At 34.1% G+C, this 17,272-nt stretch overlaps 15 protein-coding genes and 1 pseudogene across 16 annotated transcripts, besides 1 other annotated feature; 6 read left to right on the top strand and 10 right to left on the bottom strand.

The window, feature by feature from the left end:
* Window positions 1-634: 634 nt before the first annotated feature.
* Window positions 635-17,272: part of a mobile genetic element that runs on past the window's edge.
* On the top strand, window positions 716-1,126 carry TVAGG3_0472440 (protein of unknown function, DUF4106 family; the record flags this gene model as incomplete). Its single annotated transcript, XM_051235544.1, has 1 exon — window positions 716-1,126. The coding sequence occupies one exon, from the start codon at window positions 716-718 to the stop codon at window positions 1,124-1,126; it is 411 nt and encodes a 136-aa protein (XP_051093368.1).
* On the top strand, window positions 1,500-2,036 carry TVAGG3_0472430 (protein of unknown function, DUF4106 family; the record flags this gene model as incomplete). Its single annotated transcript, XM_051235543.1, has 1 exon — window positions 1,500-2,036. One exon carries the CDS (start codon window positions 1,500-1,502, stop codon window positions 2,034-2,036), a length of 537 nt encoding a protein of 178 aa, XP_051093367.1.
* Window positions 3,009-4,106, top strand: TVAGG3_0472420 (uncharacterized protein; the record flags this gene model as incomplete). Its single annotated transcript, XM_051235542.1, has 1 exon — window positions 3,009-4,106. One exon carries the CDS (start codon window positions 3,009-3,011, stop codon window positions 4,104-4,106), a length of 1,098 nt encoding a protein of 365 aa, XP_051093366.1.
* Window positions 4,175-4,557, top strand: TVAGG3_0472410 (protein of unknown function, DUF4108 family; the record flags this gene model as incomplete). The annotated part of the gene is made up of 1 exon (XM_051235541.1): window positions 4,175-4,557. A coding segment is annotated over one exon (383 nt), but the record flags the coding sequence as incomplete, so codon positions are not given.
* On the bottom strand, window positions 4,593-5,036 carry TVAGG3_0472400 (uncharacterized protein; the record flags this gene model as incomplete). The annotated part of the gene is made up of 1 exon (XM_051235540.1): window positions 4,593-5,036. A coding segment is annotated over one exon (444 nt), but the record flags the coding sequence as incomplete, so codon positions are not given.
* On the top strand, window positions 5,253-5,945 carry TVAGG3_0472390 (protein of unknown function, DUF4106 family; the record flags this gene model as incomplete). Its single annotated transcript, XM_051235539.1, has 1 exon — window positions 5,253-5,945. The coding sequence occupies one exon, from the start codon at window positions 5,253-5,255 to the stop codon at window positions 5,943-5,945; it is 693 nt and encodes a 230-aa protein (XP_051093363.1).
* On the bottom strand, window positions 6,947-7,345 carry TVAGG3_0472380 (uncharacterized protein; the record flags this gene model as incomplete). The annotated part of the gene is made up of 1 exon (XM_051235538.1): window positions 6,947-7,345. The coding sequence occupies one exon, from the start codon at window positions 7,343-7,345 to the stop codon at window positions 6,947-6,949; it is 399 nt and encodes a 132-aa protein (XP_051093362.1).
* Window positions 8,625-9,163, bottom strand: TVAGG3_0472370 (organellar and viral DNA polymerase type B; the record flags this gene model as incomplete). The annotated part of the gene is made up of 1 exon (XM_051235537.1): window positions 8,625-9,163. A coding segment is annotated over one exon (539 nt), but the record flags the coding sequence as incomplete, so codon positions are not given.
* Window positions 9,935-10,800, bottom strand: TVAGG3_0472360 (annotated as a pseudogene). The gene has a single exon. A coding segment is annotated over exon 1 (866 nt).
* Window positions 11,927-12,335, bottom strand: TVAGG3_0472350 (uncharacterized protein; the record flags this gene model as incomplete). The annotated part of the gene is made up of 1 exon (XM_051235536.1): window positions 11,927-12,335. A coding segment is annotated over one exon (409 nt), but the record flags the coding sequence as incomplete, so codon positions are not given.
* On the bottom strand, window positions 13,138-13,788 carry TVAGG3_0472340 (uncharacterized protein; the record flags this gene model as incomplete). The annotated part of the gene is made up of 1 exon (XM_051235535.1): window positions 13,138-13,788. The coding sequence occupies one exon, from the start codon at window positions 13,786-13,788 to the stop codon at window positions 13,138-13,140; it is 651 nt and encodes a 216-aa protein (XP_051093359.1).
* On the bottom strand, window positions 14,155-14,385 carry TVAGG3_0472330 (uncharacterized protein; the record flags this gene model as incomplete). The annotated part of the gene is made up of 1 exon (XM_051235534.1): window positions 14,155-14,385. The coding sequence occupies one exon, from the start codon at window positions 14,383-14,385 to the stop codon at window positions 14,155-14,157; it is 231 nt and encodes a 76-aa protein (XP_051093358.1).
* On the bottom strand, window positions 14,431-15,015 carry TVAGG3_0472320 (phage tail repeat-like family; the record flags this gene model as incomplete). Its single annotated transcript, XM_051235533.1, has 1 exon — window positions 14,431-15,015. One exon carries the CDS (start codon window positions 15,013-15,015, stop codon window positions 14,431-14,433), a length of 585 nt encoding a protein of 194 aa, XP_051093357.1.
* On the bottom strand, window positions 15,035-15,187 carry TVAGG3_0472310 (uncharacterized protein; the record flags this gene model as incomplete). The annotated part of the gene is made up of 1 exon (XM_051235532.1): window positions 15,035-15,187. The coding sequence occupies one exon, from the start codon at window positions 15,185-15,187 to the stop codon at window positions 15,035-15,037; it is 153 nt and encodes a 50-aa protein (XP_051093356.1).
* TVAGG3_0472300 (uncharacterized protein) lies at window positions 15,207-15,608 on the bottom strand (the record flags this gene model as incomplete). The annotated part of the gene is made up of 1 exon (XM_051235531.1): window positions 15,207-15,608. One exon carries the CDS (start codon window positions 15,606-15,608, stop codon window positions 15,207-15,209), a length of 402 nt encoding a protein of 133 aa, XP_051093355.1.
* Window positions 15,626-16,585, top strand: TVAGG3_0472290 (uncharacterized protein; the record flags this gene model as incomplete). The annotated part of the gene is made up of 1 exon (XM_051235530.1): window positions 15,626-16,585. The coding sequence occupies one exon, from the start codon at window positions 15,626-15,628 to the stop codon at window positions 16,583-16,585; it is 960 nt and encodes a 319-aa protein (XP_051093354.1).

The raw sequence follows: 17,272 nt of genomic DNA, 5'->3' as shown, positions 1-17,272 counted from the left end.
GAAGACTTGACCCTAACGTTCCAGGAGTTTATGTTGACCTTTCTGGACAAACTGCAGCAGCAGTAACCAAAGTAAAACTGAAACTTAGAGTTCCTTTGTCATCTTTCCTCATCTTCAGGTTTTTAAGATACTTGCCAAACTGGGCAGGAAAAATTTCTATTGAACTTACTCCAAGCAAAAATAACTTAGTCATTGCACCAACACAAGACCCATTCACTATTACAGACGTAAAGGGAACAAATCAAACGTCATTCGCCGAATTTTGCAAAGACAAAGTTGACTTAGACTTTGGTTTCTCAAACTTCAACAATGAAGTAAACTATTATTTCAATGCTGCTGGAACTGCTTGGGACCCAGTTAAGTTTACATGCGAAAAGTTTGAATGCAAGAGAATAGAAAGCAGACTTGCAGTCTATATGTTGGACCCAGATATTTCAAATGCTTTAGCTGCCAAATATATTGCAGTTCCACTTATGTTCCCTATACACCAAATATCTGTCAAAGACTTTGCAGGTGAAGTTGGAAACCAAAGTGCTGACCCAGGTGCAAGAACAGATATTGCTTTAACAACTGCAATGAAACATGCAGATACTATGTTTGTACTGTTCAGACGAACTATAAATGACTATTCTTGTTTCTACAACCCCGTATTAAATATCATATAAACATAGATGGCAAATATTATCCAAGAGAAGAATATTCTACAGTTGAGGATATGAGGTCATACAACTTGACATTAGATGCTATGAACTTTAACAACAACTTCACAACGACCATTAACCCTGAAATGCAAAGTTCTATTATGCCATATGTGAAAGTATGGACTCATACAGGAGGTCAAAAAACTCAATATACAAATGGAGACCGTTCAAACTTTTGGCTTGGCATTCCATTTGCTGACTCAGAAGACTTTATGGGTGGTATTTCAACTGTTGGTACTGTACAAATACAATATACTGGTGACAGAGACGGTCCAGATGAACTGAGAGCAAAGAAGTTTACAAAACCAATAGCACTTTTCACGGAAGATGCTCTTTTGAAGATTCGTTCGATGAAACCTGCTGGGGCTCCTCAGATTGGCATAACGACAGCTTCCATCGAGCAGATTTTGGCAGCAGGTCAGTAAGTTGTTCTTGAACTGACTTCTCTCCGTCAAATTGACAGTACGCCAGTTTTGACATAATATTGTAAGATAAACTTACCTTTAGAAATATCTGTAAGTTTTGAAGTTATATTTTTGTCTGCTTCAAGAACTTTCACCATTTCAGTTATACCAACTTTCTTTGCTTTATGGAAATATTTTGGTTCAGCAAAGACTGCTATTCATAACATTTACCATTGTTTGTATAAAGAACTATTCTGTCAATGTATTTGTATTGTTTGTGAGTATAAACTTTGTTCTGCTTCAATTCGAAGAGATACTCGAATACGTCCATCTTTTTATTCTAAGTAAAATGTCATTTCCGAAAAATAGAAGCGTGAGTGTTTCAAAAGGTTTAATGGCGGTGGCAGATGTGAAGTTAAATTCACCAACTCAAACAAACAGTCAAAGTGTTATTGTCAATGTCAAAGACAGAGATGTTGAAGTGGGGAAACCATACGAGGACGAAGATGGTATAACAATTGTTCCTGTAAAAGAACAACCAACATATCCTGAAGTTAGCAGAGACTTAAGTTCTGTTGCAGATATTCGAAACGACTACCAACAACTGAAAGACAAACTTCAAACTCAGGAGAAGATTTGTCAAGCTTTAAGTATAATGTTAAACTTGGTCGAACACAACCCTGTAAAAGTGAACTCATATGTCATTGCACCTCATGAAGTCTTGAAAGAACTATTGAAACTTTTGACAGAGGCAGACGATATAAACATCAAAGAAATAGAACCCGACATTAGTTGCTGTGGTGTTTCATATAATGTCATTGACAAGATATACGTTATGAAAGGAGGTGAAACGTTGAACTTAAAGTATAGTTTCCCAGACGTCATAAAAATATTTGACGACCACAACATTTCATTAAAATTTATTTGCTAAGTAAATGGCAGAAGATATAATGGTTTATACTATTACGACTAAAAACCCTGAGTCATATAATTCTATAACAACAAAACTTACAAAGTCCTCAAGGACGATATTGTAAACTAACCTTAAACACAATGACGACTAAAGCCTGTTTTGCTCTTTTGACACCAGAAGACTTTATTGTTGTGAATGGTAAAAAATACTCCTTTGAAGATACTTACTCAGATATACCACCAACAGGTTTTGTTGACTTATTTAATACTTTAAGGACGGGTGTAACATGTGCTGCAACTAGAGCAGGTTTCATTATGTTTGGATGTCCGACTGAGTTTACTATAAACGATATGAGCTATAATACAAAACTTATTTCTGGTTTTTTACTACCAACAGTTTCCTATAACAGGAAAAGGTGTCATACAAGGAATGTCTATTCCATTGACATTAAGCACACCAATCTTATATATTGTTTCAAACTTAGGTTCAAAGTGTTATTCGAATGTTGACAGAAACTATTATGACCAAAAGATACTTATGCGTATAAACAATACTTTCTCTCTGCTGGTTTGCCTATTGTTCATTCGAATGCAGAATTTTCAACCTTAGTGAACTCAAACACTTTGGCAAGTATAACGTTGACATTAGTTGACGCAAACTTTGTTCCTGTAAAACTTTTATGTCCTATGTATTTGTCAATGACGGCAGAAAGTTTCGAATTGGAAGATGCAACTGGTGAAAGTATTGTATTACAAGAACAACTTCAACAACAAATAGCTCAAGAACAACAAATGCAACAAATGCAACAACAAAGTCAAGAATAAAAAAAATATTTTTTTTATTTTTATAAAAATGTACAGAATAGATGTTTCAGATTTTTATGACTTCCAAGCATTCAGAAATATGTGTCCATTTAGAGACTATAACAAAGCAGTCGAGAATTTGAAACGTTTAGTCATTTATGTTGACTCTGCCCCAGAATGTTATGTTATGAAAGAATGGGATGTAGTCTTTAACAAACCTAAAGCGACAATAGTTTCAGAACAAGAATGTAGACAGAAACTTAAGAAAATAAAAGTCGTACAAGTTGGCATGAAGATGTTAGATGCTTGGGATATCTTATTGTCAAAGTTAGAAGATTTTTCAGTTCGAGGTATAAAGTTTTATACACCTTCTCCAAACTTCTATTCTATCTTCACTGGATATAAATACGAACAAGTAGAATGGAAAGAAAATATTATAGAAGCTTGGTTAGACCATGTCAAAGAAATTATATGCAATGGAAACGAAAGAGTCTATGAGTATATCTTATGTTGGTTTGCAAACATCTTACAACATCCAAGTGCTAAAAATGAAACTGCTCTCATTATAATTGGAAAACAAGGAACTGGTAAGAACACATTCTTTACAGATATTTTGTGCAAACTGTTAGAAGGCTATTCGAACCCGAATATGACAAACTTAGAAAACATCTGTGGCAAGTTTAACTTCTCAATAGAGAATATGAAACTTATAGTTTGCAATGAACTTCAAAGTATAGATACAACAAAAGTTTTGAACTCAGATGCTTTGAAGAGTCTTATAACAGACAAAGTTGGAGTTGTTGAAAGAAAGTATAAAGACCAAAGAGTTTGTGAAAATGTTGCAAACTTCATTATGGTTTCAAACAATGCTGTTCCGATGAAGTTAGAAAGTTCTGACAGAAGATATGTAGTTGTCAGAACGTCAGAAGCTCATATGCAAGATACAGAATATTTTGACGACTTAGCAGAAACTTTGACATCTGACTTTTACAACCACTTGTTCTCATATTTTATGACATTAGATATTTCTAAGTTCAATCCAAGACAAATTCCACATACCGAAGAGAGACAAACATTGTTAGAAGCAAACAAGAGTGTATATGAACTGTTCATAGATGAAACTGACTTTGAGTGTTTAGATGAAAGGTCATTGTACGATTCGTATAAACAATATTGTCAAGAATATGGTTATATGACAGCGTCTAAACGAACATTCTTGGCAAATGTCAAAAGTCTTTTAGACGTACAGAATGGTGTATATACAAAGAAAAATTTTTATGAGTAAATTTTAAAAAAAATATTTTTTTTATCCGATAGAAAAAGATGGCAAAATTCATCTCAGTAAATAAGTACATGTCAGGACTTAAAGAAGAACTAGACCCATTCACATATTTGAATGTTTACTTCTACCATTTTGAAAAGTCTTCATTCAGCAAAGTTTGGAACATCGAACCAGTTAAGTTTGCTATTGTGACTAAAAATGGTGCGAAATTTGAAGACTTAGACATAGAAGGTTTGTTAGCAGTCAAAGAAAGTTTTGACAGAAGGTTTTCAAACCTTAAAGAAGGCAAAGCATACAAACTTGTTATACCTTATGAACCAAAGAAAGCAGACGACTATGAATATTATGAGTCTAAGATAGTTGAAGTTCAAGGTAAATTGGGTAAAAAGATTTTAGAGTCTAAGCCAGTGTTTGCTCCTAAAGAGGAAGAGAACATTGACATTGACCCAGAAATGTTCTAAAAATAAAATTTTATTTTTACATGTCAAATTTCTTTTTCTCTGGAACTGGTTCAGGTTCTTTCTTCTCTTCTTCTACTTTCTTTTCTTTCTTTTTTTCTTTCTTCTTCTTTTCTGGTGGAGTTATGTCAAATTTGGCGCAACTATATTTATGTAAAAGTTCTTTGTCCTTTAATAGCTCATCTATTCTGTTTTCTATTTCATCTTCAAGAACAGCGCATGTGTCTTCTTTGCATTCTAAGAACTTTTGTTGGACTTCATCTCTCCAAGAGGCGTCATCTCTGTCAACAAGTCTGTCATTGACAAATTTTAAGACTTCTCTGCTTAATGTTTTATGGTTCTTGTCATATTCCCAGAAACAGAACTTTAGAACAAATTCCCCTTTCTTGTTTACACTATGTAAGATTTTATGGTCGACAGATGTTTTGCTGTCGAAAAGCTTGTCTCGAATATAGATAGCGAAATCGCTAGACATTTTCTAAAAGATAAAAATTTTAATTTTTCTAAAAATATGTTAGAAAAAAAGTTTGCTGACATTGACAAAAAATTTGAGAATGTTTTAAACAAGAACAAGAGGAAGTTAGAAAATGCTCAGATAAAACCTATACATGACAAGTTCTTATTTGCTCAGAATGGTATAACAGGTCTAATTGCACCACCTGGGTCGGGTAAGACTTTCACTTATCTTAAAATGGCTGCACAACAACAAGAACTAGATGAGAAGAACCCATTCTATGAGTTAGTTGTCATTTGTAGTACTTCTGGTCAATTTGACCAAACCGTCAATTCGTTCAAAGATATTATAAAGAAGTCTAAGTTAGTATGTATAAAAGACTCTGAGTTGTTAGATTGGATAAAGAAGTACCAAAGAAGAGTTTTGAAGTATAATGCTATAAATGAGTATATAAATTCTAAGTTTAAAGACCCAAATGAGGAAATGCAGAGAATATTAGAGAAGAAACACTTCAGAAACAAACAGAAAGAGATAGAATACATTTCGAAGAAATTGCAATCTTACGATTGGAAGACATACCCTCATAGGTGTCTTCTTATCTTAGATGACTTTGCTTCTCATCCTTTGCTTAAGAATAGAGAACAAGATATGTGTCGAATTCTTAAGAAGCTCAGACACTTTAACATCTCAGTTGTCATTTGTGTACAGACAGCAAAGAGTTTAAGTAAGGATGTAAAGAGAATACTTACTGACATTGTACTTTTCCCCGGATTGTCCGAAGACGATTTCATGGAACTTATGAAAGAGTCCATGGCAGGTAAGTTTGACAGACATGAACTATGGGAGAAGTACAAAGTCATACAAGACCCTCATACTTCTTTCAGAATTCATATCTACGCAAACAAAGTTCAAATTGTAAAAAGTCAATAAAAATAAAGAGTTCATCTACCCTGCTTGTTTGAAGTTGTCAAAATACTCTGTTATTTTTCACGATTTTCATGAGTTTTAGGCGACCCAGAAAAAAGTCGGTCTCGCTGTTCTTCACTGTTTTCATACGGAATCTCTTCTCTCGGTTTTCCGAGGGAAGCAAGCATATGCCATTTTTTGACGAAGTGAAGGTTTGCACTTCGTCAAAAAAATCCCTGAAATCAAGAATTTTGTTGCTGAATTCAGCAAAAATAATGTTTAGGGTAGAAGGTGAGATCTCACCTGTTTTCTCACCTGTTATTTTATAAGCGTTTTACATGGTAAACGTTATTTTTTAAATTTTGTGAAAACTCAACGGTTTGACACATGCCCTAAAAATTATTTTACTCAGAATTTTGTTGCTGAATTCAGCAAAAATAATGTTTAGGGTAGAAGGTTAGATCTAACCTCATTTCTACCCTCTTTTCTACCCCAGTTATTTTATAAGCGTTTCACATGGTAAACGTTATGAATTCGTGAGACTCTAAACAGTTTCGTAGCTTCTATTTCTTCTTTTAGTACATCGAATGTTTTAACGATACCGAAAGTTTCTTTATACTTCTTCTTGACGTCAGATAGAAGGAAATCTTCTGCTGTTGGATAGTTTTTGTTCAGAAATTCTAAAAAAAATAAAAAATATAAAAAAATAAAACTAACTTTATTTTTTATTTCGGGAAAATTCATGAAAATTCAAGAGGTGAAAAAAGAGGTGAAAAAACAGGTGAGATCTCACCTTCTACCCTAAACATTATTTTTTGGTGTAAATTTCCTAAACTGACTGACTGACGGCACAAAGTGGCATAACGAAAACATTAATATATATAAAATTCATGAAAATTCAAGAGGGTAGAAAACAGGTGAGAAAACAGGTTAGATCTAACCTTCTACCCTAAATTATATTTTTACTGAATTCAGCAACAAAGTTCAAATTGTAAAAAGTCAAGCTTGAAAAATAAAGAGTTCATTTACTCTACTTGTTTGAAGTTGTCAAAATACTCTGTTATTTTTTCTTTCAGTAGCGGTAAGTCTTCTTTGAATGTAAGTATTGTACAACCTTTCATATCATAGTGTGTTTGAGGTAACGTATCTTGAACTATTTGTTTCACATCTTCATTCGGTGTCATTGAAATCGGTAAGTTTTCGCGATAGAACCAATTTCTGTCAGATTTGTAAATCTTAGCAAGGTCGTAAAAGCTTTTGTTGTTTCTTCTGACTAAATGCAACATAACCATATCTTTATCTTCTTCATTTTCCATCTCTTCAGTATAAATCATATACTTATAGTTCTTTTCCTTTCCTTTTGGTACCGAACGTGGTATTCTTTTCTGAATGCTTTTGTCTTTTGCTTCAAGCTTGTTTTCCATCTCTTCACGTTCTTGTCTATGAATTTCGTCAAGAAGTCTGTAAATATACCAAGCATAACGAGGCGAAGCCCACATTGCAACAGCATTTACAAGAAGTCTATGTACATAATATCCTCTCAAACCGTTTGGCAATTTTTCACGATTTTCATAGAGTTTTGGCGACCCAGAAAAAAGTCGGTCTCGCTGTGCTTCGCTCAAAAGTTCTTGTGTGCTTTGGTTTTTGAACCAATCGTCTGTATGTTTGGTATCTGGAGCAAAACATGCTGTCAAAATACTTTGCATTTGGTACATATCGTCTTTGACCGAACGAATGAGACGGAGTTGTTTGTTATACTGTATGTACTCATATTCTTCATTTATAGCTTCATGAACGATAGCAGTTGTTGTGTTCTCTGTTGTTGACATATCTGTCTTTACATACAAAATAAAAAAATATTTTATAAAAAAATTAGCGTTATTTTTTCTATCTTAAGGAAATTCATGATTTTCATAGAGTTTTGGCGACTACGTTTTTTTACGTACTCGCTGTTCTTCACTGTTTTCATAGAGTTTTGGCGACTACGTTTTTTTACGTACTCGCTGTTCTTCACTGTTTTCATAGAGTTTTGGCGACTAAGTTTTTTTACCTACTCGCTGTTCTTCATGATTTTCGTACGGAATCTCTTCTCTCGGTTTTCCGAGGGAAGCAAGCATATGAGGAAATTCATGAAATTTGGTCATTTTTCAGCAAAAATATATTTTAGGTGAAGAGGTGAGATCTCACCTGTTTTCTCACCTGTTTTCTCACCTCTTTTTTTCACAACCGTTTTACATGGTAAACGTTATTTTTACATTATGACACGAAGTGAAGGTTTGCACTTCGTCAAAAATTAGCGTTATTTTTACATTATGACACGAAGTGAAGGTTTGCACTTCGTCAAATTTTAGCGTTATTTTTACATTATGACACGAAGTGAAGGTTTGCACTTCGTCAAAAATTAGCGTTATTTTTACATTATGACACGAAGTGAAGGTTTGCACTTCGTCAAAAATTAGCGTTATTTTTACATTATGACACGAAGTGAAGGTTTGCACTTCGTCAAATTTTATAAAAAATTAGCGTTATTTTTACACTATGACACGAAGTGAAGGTTTGCACTTCGTCAAATTTTATAAAAAATTAGCGTTATTTTTTCTATCTTTCACAAAAGACCAAAAATAAACGCTTTACATGTATTTTTCAGCAACTTCGTCAAATAATTTTATAGCTTTATCTATCTCATCTACTTCAAACGTTTCTTTACCTTTTATGGGAGCACCATACATTTTCTCAAACTTTTCAAGTAGTTCTGTTTCTGCAGCTCTCATATCATTAACGAACACAACCTTGACTCTATTGACTGTACTGTCATATCTTAGAGTTATATTATATGTTCTTCCTATCTTATATCTTTTTGTGTTGAAGTCCTTCGGTTTCTGAACGATGTAAAGTAAGCCTTCACTGCAACGTTCCGTATCGAATGAACCATATGTTATGAAGTTATATCCAACAACTGGGTCTAACCATAACAAAACTATTGGTATAAGACTTTTGTCAATGAGATATGCTGTAGTTCCATAGAATCTTACCGATATTATAAGCTCAGGATTTCTTGTCAAAATTTTCTGAGTAGAAGCAATTCTAACCCAGTCCTTCGGTTTCTTTCCAGATGGAGATATAATGTCTGACAAAGAATATTTGTTGTATTTCTTTGAGTATCTTACGTTTAAATCACCTATTCTAACCACTTTGGTGTCATTGTCTATCTTTTTAACTGTTTCAAACTCAATGTTTGTCATTTCTGTTCTTACATACAAAATAAAAAAATAAATAAAAATAAAACTAACTTTATTTTTTCTGTCTTAAGGAAATTCATGAAATTTGGTCATTTTTCAGCAAAAATATATTTTAGGTGAAGAGGTGAGATCTCACCTGTTTTCTCACCTGTTTTCTAACCTCTTTTTTTCACAAGCGTTTTACATGAATTGTACGATGTATATTTGAAATCCTAAACAGTTTTGTAGCTTCTATTTCTTCTTTTAGTACATCGAATGTTTTAACAATGCCGAAAGTTTCTTTATATTTCTTCTTGACGTCAGATAGAAGGAAATTTTCTGCTGTTGGATAGTTTTTGTCAAGACTTCATCGTAAATGACCAAAAATATATTTTAGGGTAGATGGTTAGATCTAACCTGTTTTCTCACCTCTTTTCTAACATGGTCTAAAACACACAAAACTCATGAATTTTCATACGGAATTCAGCAAAAATATATTTTAGGGTAGATGGTTAGATCTAACCTCATTTCTAACCTCTTTTCTAACCTCTTGAATTTTCATGACTTCTTCGTAAATGTTTTGTCAAGACTTCATCGTAATGAGTGTAAAGGACCCAAAAATATAATTTAGGGTAGATGGTTAGATCTAACCTGTTTTCTAACCTGTTTTCTAACATGGTCTAAAACACACAAAACTCATGAATTTTCGTGAATTTCCTTAAGATAGCAAAAATATATTTTATGTTAGCATGTGAGATCTCACCTGTTTTCTCACCTCTTTTCTACCCCAGTTATTTATAAGCGTTTTACATGGTAAACGTTATGAATTCGTGAGACTTTAAACAGTTTTGTAGCCTCTATTTCTTCTTTTAGTACATCGAATGTTTTAACGATACCGAAGGTTTCTTTATATTTCTTCTTGACGTCAGATAGAAGGAAATCTTCTGCTGTTGGATAGTTTTTGTTCAGAAATTCTAACATGTCCATTTTATCTTCTGCTGGCTTTTCTGCTTCTTTCTTTAAGTCTGCATAGTCGTTTCTCATTCTTTCTATCTCTTTGACGGAGTAGTTATATTTCCTCATTGCTGCTTTACATTTAGAACATTGCGGGTTCATTTTTGCGTTATATTCTGAAACCTTACCTGCTAAAACAACTAAACGTCAATTGCTCTCTTCATCTCAAACATAGCGGGTCTTATTTGTTTGTTCCATACTTTACCTCTTCTATCTTCATCTCTTATCTGCCATACACATTCAGCAACTAACGAAACAAAGTTGTCGTAGGTCTTAAATTCTTCAGATTTATATATGTCAGAAACATTCTTATATACCATGTCGCAATCTTTGTCCATAACCTTATGGTTGCAATGAAATCCTAGAAACTCATAGTTTACCTTTCGTATGAACTTCTTTATTTCTACTGAGTCAGTTGGTTTCACTTCTATTTCATCGAATTCAGGAATAGTGAGCTTTTGTTGTTGGATTTCAGGCAATTTGGGTAAATGGTCGATGAGGTCCTGCATTTCATAAAGATACTGTTCATTTGTTTCATCTTTCGCACTACAGTCTAAATTACATGTTAAAAGTTCTTGCTTTATCTTCTGGATTTCTGTTTCAAAAGTATATGAAGAAGGAATGAAGCTTTTCATCTCTACTAACATAGATGTTGGATTCATGACTAAAGAGTTTGGTGCTGTTGTTTGAATTGTTGTTGTGCCGATTGTTGACATTTTTATTTTTTATACAAAATAAAAAAATAAAAAAAAATAAAACTAACTTTATTTTTTATTTCGGGAAAATTCATGAAAATTCAAGAGGTGAAAAAAGAGGTGAAAAAACAGGTGAGATCTCACCTCTTCACCTAAACATTATTTTTGCTGAAAAATGACACTTTTTCATTAGATAACTGTTATTTTTTGACGAAGTGAAGGTTTACACTTCGTCAAAAAAATCCCTGAAATCATGTCTTTACATACAAAAAAATACAAAAAATGACACTTTTTCATTAGATAACTGTTATTTTTTGACGAAGTGAAGGTTTACACTTCGTCAAAAAAATCCCTGAAATCATGTCTTTACATACAAAAAAATACAAAATAAATAAAATAAAACTAACTTTATTTTTTCTATCCTAAGGAAATTCATGAAAATTCAAGAGGGTGAGAAAACAGGTGAGATCTCACCTCTTCACCTAAATTATATTTTTGCTGAATTCAGCAACAAAATGAACGAGGTCAGGATGTATGTAAATACATTTGAATTCATTCATAACACCCTTAGTAAGCTCATAAAATGCTTGTTTTGAGGTCGAGCCACTTTTGGCTCCACCGTATTCTTTCAACCAAAACTCAAGAATTTCCTGCATGAATTTTGTATAAAAAGCAACCGTCGGAATTCAGACTGTTGCTATATTCTTCACAAAACATTTACGCTCATTACGATGAAGAAGTCTTGACAAAACATGTACGATGAAGTCATGACAAAACATATACGAAGAAGTCTTGACAAAACATTTACGATGAAATCATGACAAAACATTTACGCTCATTACGATGAAGAAGTCATGAAAATTCAAGAGGTTAGAAAACGTGTTAGAAAACGTGTTAGATCTAACCATCTACCCGACATTCTCGTCAAATACAAAAAAATGACACTTTTTCATTAGATAACTGTTATTTTTTGACGAAGTGAAGGTTGACACTTCGTCAAAAAAATCCCTGAAATCATATCTTACATACAAAAAAATACAAAATAAAACTAACTTTATTTTTTCTATCTTAAGGAAATTCATGACAAATTCAAGAGGGTGAAAAAAGAGGTGAAAAAACAGGTGAGATCTCACCTCTTCACCTAAATTATATTTTTGGTCCGGGAACAACTTTCTCTCAATTGGAGCTGTAGCATACTCTTTGCGTAAACGGTTCAGACCTTCTTCGAACTCTTGGTCTCTCTTCGATTTGGATTGAGATTGGAATTGCTGAGGTGGAGCTTGCTGGAACATCCAAGGGTTGGGGAAGTAAGGCATAGGCAGAGGAGGGTAGTTCGGGAAGCCTTGTGGTGGGTAGTAACCTTGAGGTGGAAATTGGTAGTAATTTGGTGGAGGTACTTGCTGGAACTGAGCTTGCTGAGGAGACTGTTGTGGTTCTTTAGGTTCCTCTGGTTTGGGAATGGACTGGGTTGGTGGGACGTGGGACATTCGTTTGTGTCCTGTCGGAAGGAAGAACTTTTCCTGTCGGAAGGAAGAACTTTTCCTGTCGGAAGGAAGAACTTTTCCTGTCGGAAGGAAGAACTTTTCCTGTCGGAAGGAAAATTTTTTCCTGTCGGAAGGAAAAACTTTTTCTGTTGGAAGGAAAAACTTTTTCTGAAGTTCGACCAAAAAGTTCTCAATTTTCGAAAATTTGAATGGTTTACGGACGGACAACTGGAAGAGTTCTTCCTGTCGGAAGGAAAAATTTTTTCTGTTGGAAGGAAAATTTTTTCCAGTTGTCGGGAAAATATTTTCCTGTCGGATGGAAGGACTCGGAATGCCAGAAGGATTTGACGAGGCAATTTACCTAATTGAAATTAACGAGCTTGTTAAAGACTACTTGCGCAAGGTCATGAAGCCCAAGGTCAAGTTCACCACTATTTCTGGAAGGGCTGTCTTGAATCTCGAGACTTCGACCGGAATTCCAATTCAAATACCAGAAAACACTCCTTTCGACGACATAAAGCAAGCAAAGAAGGAAGCCATTATAAAGTTCCTAAACAAACGTCCTTGGATAAAAATACCAAACAAGGAGAACCCCCTACCCCATATGAAATTGGCAATTCAGTCTCTCCTTCGCTTCTCGGGTCAACCATTCTACATAACCTGTGAAGGCGACATCCAACCAGTTCAGTAAACCTTAACGTTTAACTGCACTTTTTTATGTTTTTTGTGAAAGTGTCAAAAATAAATTGTTTTCATGAGTTTTCTACGATGTTAGAAAAAATGTTATTTTCTAATATCTTCACATTCAATACTTTTTCAGCACTTTTCCGTAGTTATATATGAAAGACAATTCGAGATAAAAGTCATAGTACAATGGAATAATATGTTGCACACCATTTGTTGTGAACCAAACTTGAAAGTCAGAGAAACTGTTACTAGGTGGTTCGTAGAATTTAGAAGCAAAGTCATAAAAGTCCTTACCAATACATAGAAAACTATTGTTGCTTGAACTGAAACTTGCATGACACATAACATTTTGAGGGTCAAACACGTTTCTATAAACTGTCAAATCTGCTGGTGGAAGTATAAATTTAAATGGACCATCTGGTGGTAATGGTTCGTTCTGGTTTAGTAACCGAAGAAATTGTGCCCAAGAACGTTTGTCTACTTTCCAAAATAAAAACTCTGTATCTCTTGGAGGGTTAATTTCAATCTTTTGAAATGAAACGGTGGAGTTCATCTTGTCATATTCTAGTTTCAGATAGTATGTTCCATTTAGTAAAGAGTCGTATTTTTCTTGAAATTCCCAATAATATTTGTTCATTTGAGTTTGAAAGTCATTTAGAGTTTTCTCAAGACTTTCGTCTGAACGAACTGTAAAGATTCTCATTTCGTCAAATTTGTCTATTAGACCATCAGAACCTTTATACTGCCCATGAAAATATACTGCGAACATAAATGCGTTAGTTCTATTTGAAAACAAAACTCTTCTAAATCCTATTGCCTTTGCATCTGAAGGACTTTGAAGCCAACGAATTGGATAGTCAAACCTGTATGTTCGGGATGAAATTTCTTCATCTGAAATAGTCCTACCAGCATTTGTAAAGATATAGTCTAACGGTTTTGTATCTGCTACTTTTGTTCTTTGTTTTTCAACCTGAAGCATTTAATATATGTAAAAATATATTGTTTTAAAATGGTATGCCATTTCATATTTCTCATCTAACAAACAAGTTTCCCAACGGTCTTCTCCAACAAACTCAGCGTACATTTCAAATAAAATAAAAAAAATGTCACTTTTTTTAAAATAAATTTTTTTATTTCATGCAATGTTTAACACATCGAAAGGCATGTCCATAAGACGTTCTTCTTCTAACCTCTCTAGTCTGTTTGGATAATTTGCACGTGCTGTTTCCAAATCCATTTCGTAGCGAAGACCAGACAATTTGTCATAGACTTTTATGGGTCTTCCCTTCCTATATTTAAACTTCTTCGAAACTCTCCAACCATATCTTTGCAACTCTGCTTTTATTCTAGCAGATTTTCTATCCATTCTATATGGGGGCATTTTTATAAAAATAAAAAAATATTTTTTTCTTTACTTTACATAACCGCCTGCTGCCATAAGTCTTTGACGCCAACCCATACCAGCTAATGAAGGTTGACTTGGTTTAGTTTCCAAACTAAACTTTGGTTTTGGTTTATCTTCAGTTTTTGGTTTTTCTTCTTCTATCGGTTTTTCGTCACTTTTCGGTTTCTCTGACTTTACTTCACTTGCAGGAACAGTTGTGTCGTCAACATCTTCATAAATATCATATGCCATTTGTTTTTGTTTTCCTTTCAACTTTTTGTGTTTGTTGTAAAGTTTAGAATATTTCGACTCTAAGTCAATGAGATGTTCTATAATGAACTGTTGGTCAGTGAAGTAAACTTTTCCATCTGTTGTCTCGAAAGCTCCTTCAGACTTCAATATTTTATTTGTGAGAGTCTGTTTCTTTTTTGAGATACTTGCCGTTCCATTTTTATGAAAAGTGACTTTGTAGTTAGGGTTTGTATTTCCAGACCTGGCACTTTCTATTATTGAATTTTTCTCTTCATCTGTAAGTTCTTTGACAGGTTTTGACAATGGTTCTGAACTTTTTGTTTGTGGTGTCAAATCTACCGTTTCAACTTCTTCGGTCATTTCATCTCAGTAAAAAATTTTAGTTTGGTTTGTTTTCAACTGGTTGTTGTTGTTTTTTAAGTCGGTCTAAAACTTCCCGAGGTATAGGAAGAACTTGACAAACACGTGGTGTAACTGCTGGAAGCCGACAAATCCATCTTGAACCCATTTGTCTCAATGCTGTATTGTTCATTTCATCTCAGTAAAAAACTTTACATTCCCCACGTTTGAGGCGGTTGAGGTTGGTTATTGTTTACCCATTGTTGTGCATGGTTATATCCTCTGTTAAAGAATCTTTCACCTTGGTCCATATAGTGTCCTGCTTGGTTATAGTAGTCATTTGCTTTGTTATAATAGTTTCCTGCTTGTCTTCCTACATTGTCCATCCATCCTTGAACTTTTCCTCTTGTTTCAGGATTTGGAATAAGATTTGTTGCATCTCGTGCTACATCCCAACCTTTCTGTACAGTTTGTATAATAGGTTGTGCTTTCTCTTTAAGTATACCTAATGTACTCAAAATCTTCCTTCCAACTCCAAATACACCTCTGGCTATTGTTCCCACTGCGGGCAAAAATCTGGATGCAACTCCTGCTAATGCGCCAAATAAACCCATTTCTTATAGGATAAAAAATGACGAATCCAAACAAGGACCCCTATGTTTCTAAAGCGACAAAGAAAGCACTCATGGTAAAAATCTTTAGTTCAACACCAAATGCTTGGTTTATGGATATCTTGGAAAACATTCCGAGAGTTAGAACAGATGGACCACCATACTGGCTAATATTTGTCGGTCAAAACACAAGATACTGTGAAGCCATACCATTATGGTCCAAAAATATTTTAGATGTGAAAACTGCTTTGACAATATTCGTTGACAAATACCATCCAACAAAACTGACATCTGACTGTGAAAGTTCTTTCAAATCAGATGATGTAAAAAACTATCTGCGTTCAAAAAATGTAAACCAATATTTCATTGTCGACCAAAACCATTCTGCTCTTGGTGTCATTGACGGTTGTATAAAAATGTTAAGAGACTTAAACCAACCACAAGGTGGTGAAGCAAATGAAATGTCATATGACGACAAATATAGACACTTCTCCATGGCAAAGATGAGACAAGTTTTAAATATTTACAATAGCCGTAAACAAAAAGGTTTGGGAAACCACTCCCCCGAAGAAATGAAAAACAACCCTGACTTAGAGAAAGACTATATATTTAATAATTTAGTCAAAAGAGACAAACAAGAAAGAATGCCGGGCTTCAAACTTCAGAAAGGTGACAAAGTAAAAATAGAAATACCTAAACGCGACCCATATGAAAATACTATTGACTATGACAACAATGGGAACCCGACAGGTACTCACATTCGTGTTCGTAAAAATAGAAGAAAGTATACAAGAGAATATTATGAAGTTTTAGGCAAACATGGCAAAATGTACACACTGCAAGCAGAAGATAAAACTACTATTGTCAGACCTCGTTTCAAACTTGTCAAAGTTCAAGGTGGTATACTTTCAAAGACAGTTCCTAACAAATATAAGACAACTCCTGACGAATATGCTAAAGAAGTTGAAAATGACGACTAAGCATTTCTATACCATGCGTAAACTGTCATGTAAGGTGGCATGTAGTCTTTACTTTGTCCCGTTGTTTGCGTATATCCTGAAACGCGATGTGTATGGTTTCCTCCTCCCTCAGTGTTACTCCAGAAACAATTTATAGCAAACTGAACGTTGTCTTTAACATCATATCCTTTACCTTTTGTCATTGCTGACCAATCCCAATATCTATGCTTATGCCAACCTGCTTGAGATGTACTTAAATCTATGTAGTGACTATGTGCAGGTAAATTTTCACCTGAAATCGTTTTACTTCCACCTGTTTCCTTTGAAGAGTTTGCACAATACAAAAACCTGTCGACTATTTGAGTCCAAGTTCCAAAACCAAGTACTACTTCTGGTCTGGTAGAGTTCATTGACGTATAAATAGAGCCTATAGGATATAATGTTTGAAGCATTTCTGTCTTTAATGTTTGAAGCTCTGTTTTGTCTGCTTTCTTGTCATATAAATCTTGAGCAGTGAATTTAATATTATGTTCATCCTTCATGACATAAACATCTTTACATCTAATGTTTCTCATCGTCGTTATGTCGTCATCCGATGTTAAACCTTGTGGAAAGTTAGGAGGTTTACAATATAATGCATCCCCACCAGTTTCTTCAACCGTTCCTTCAATACTTTCTATAGCAACAGTTGTAAAACTTGTATGTGTA

Source organism: Trichomonas vaginalis, chromosome II (assembly GCF_026262505.1).
Source record: "Trichomonas vaginalis G3 chromosome II, whole genome shotgun sequence".
NCBI classification, from domain to species: domain Eukaryota; phylum Parabasalia; order Trichomonadida; family Trichomonadidae; genus Trichomonas; species Trichomonas vaginalis.
This window is presented reverse-complemented; position numbering and strand designations above follow the sequence as displayed.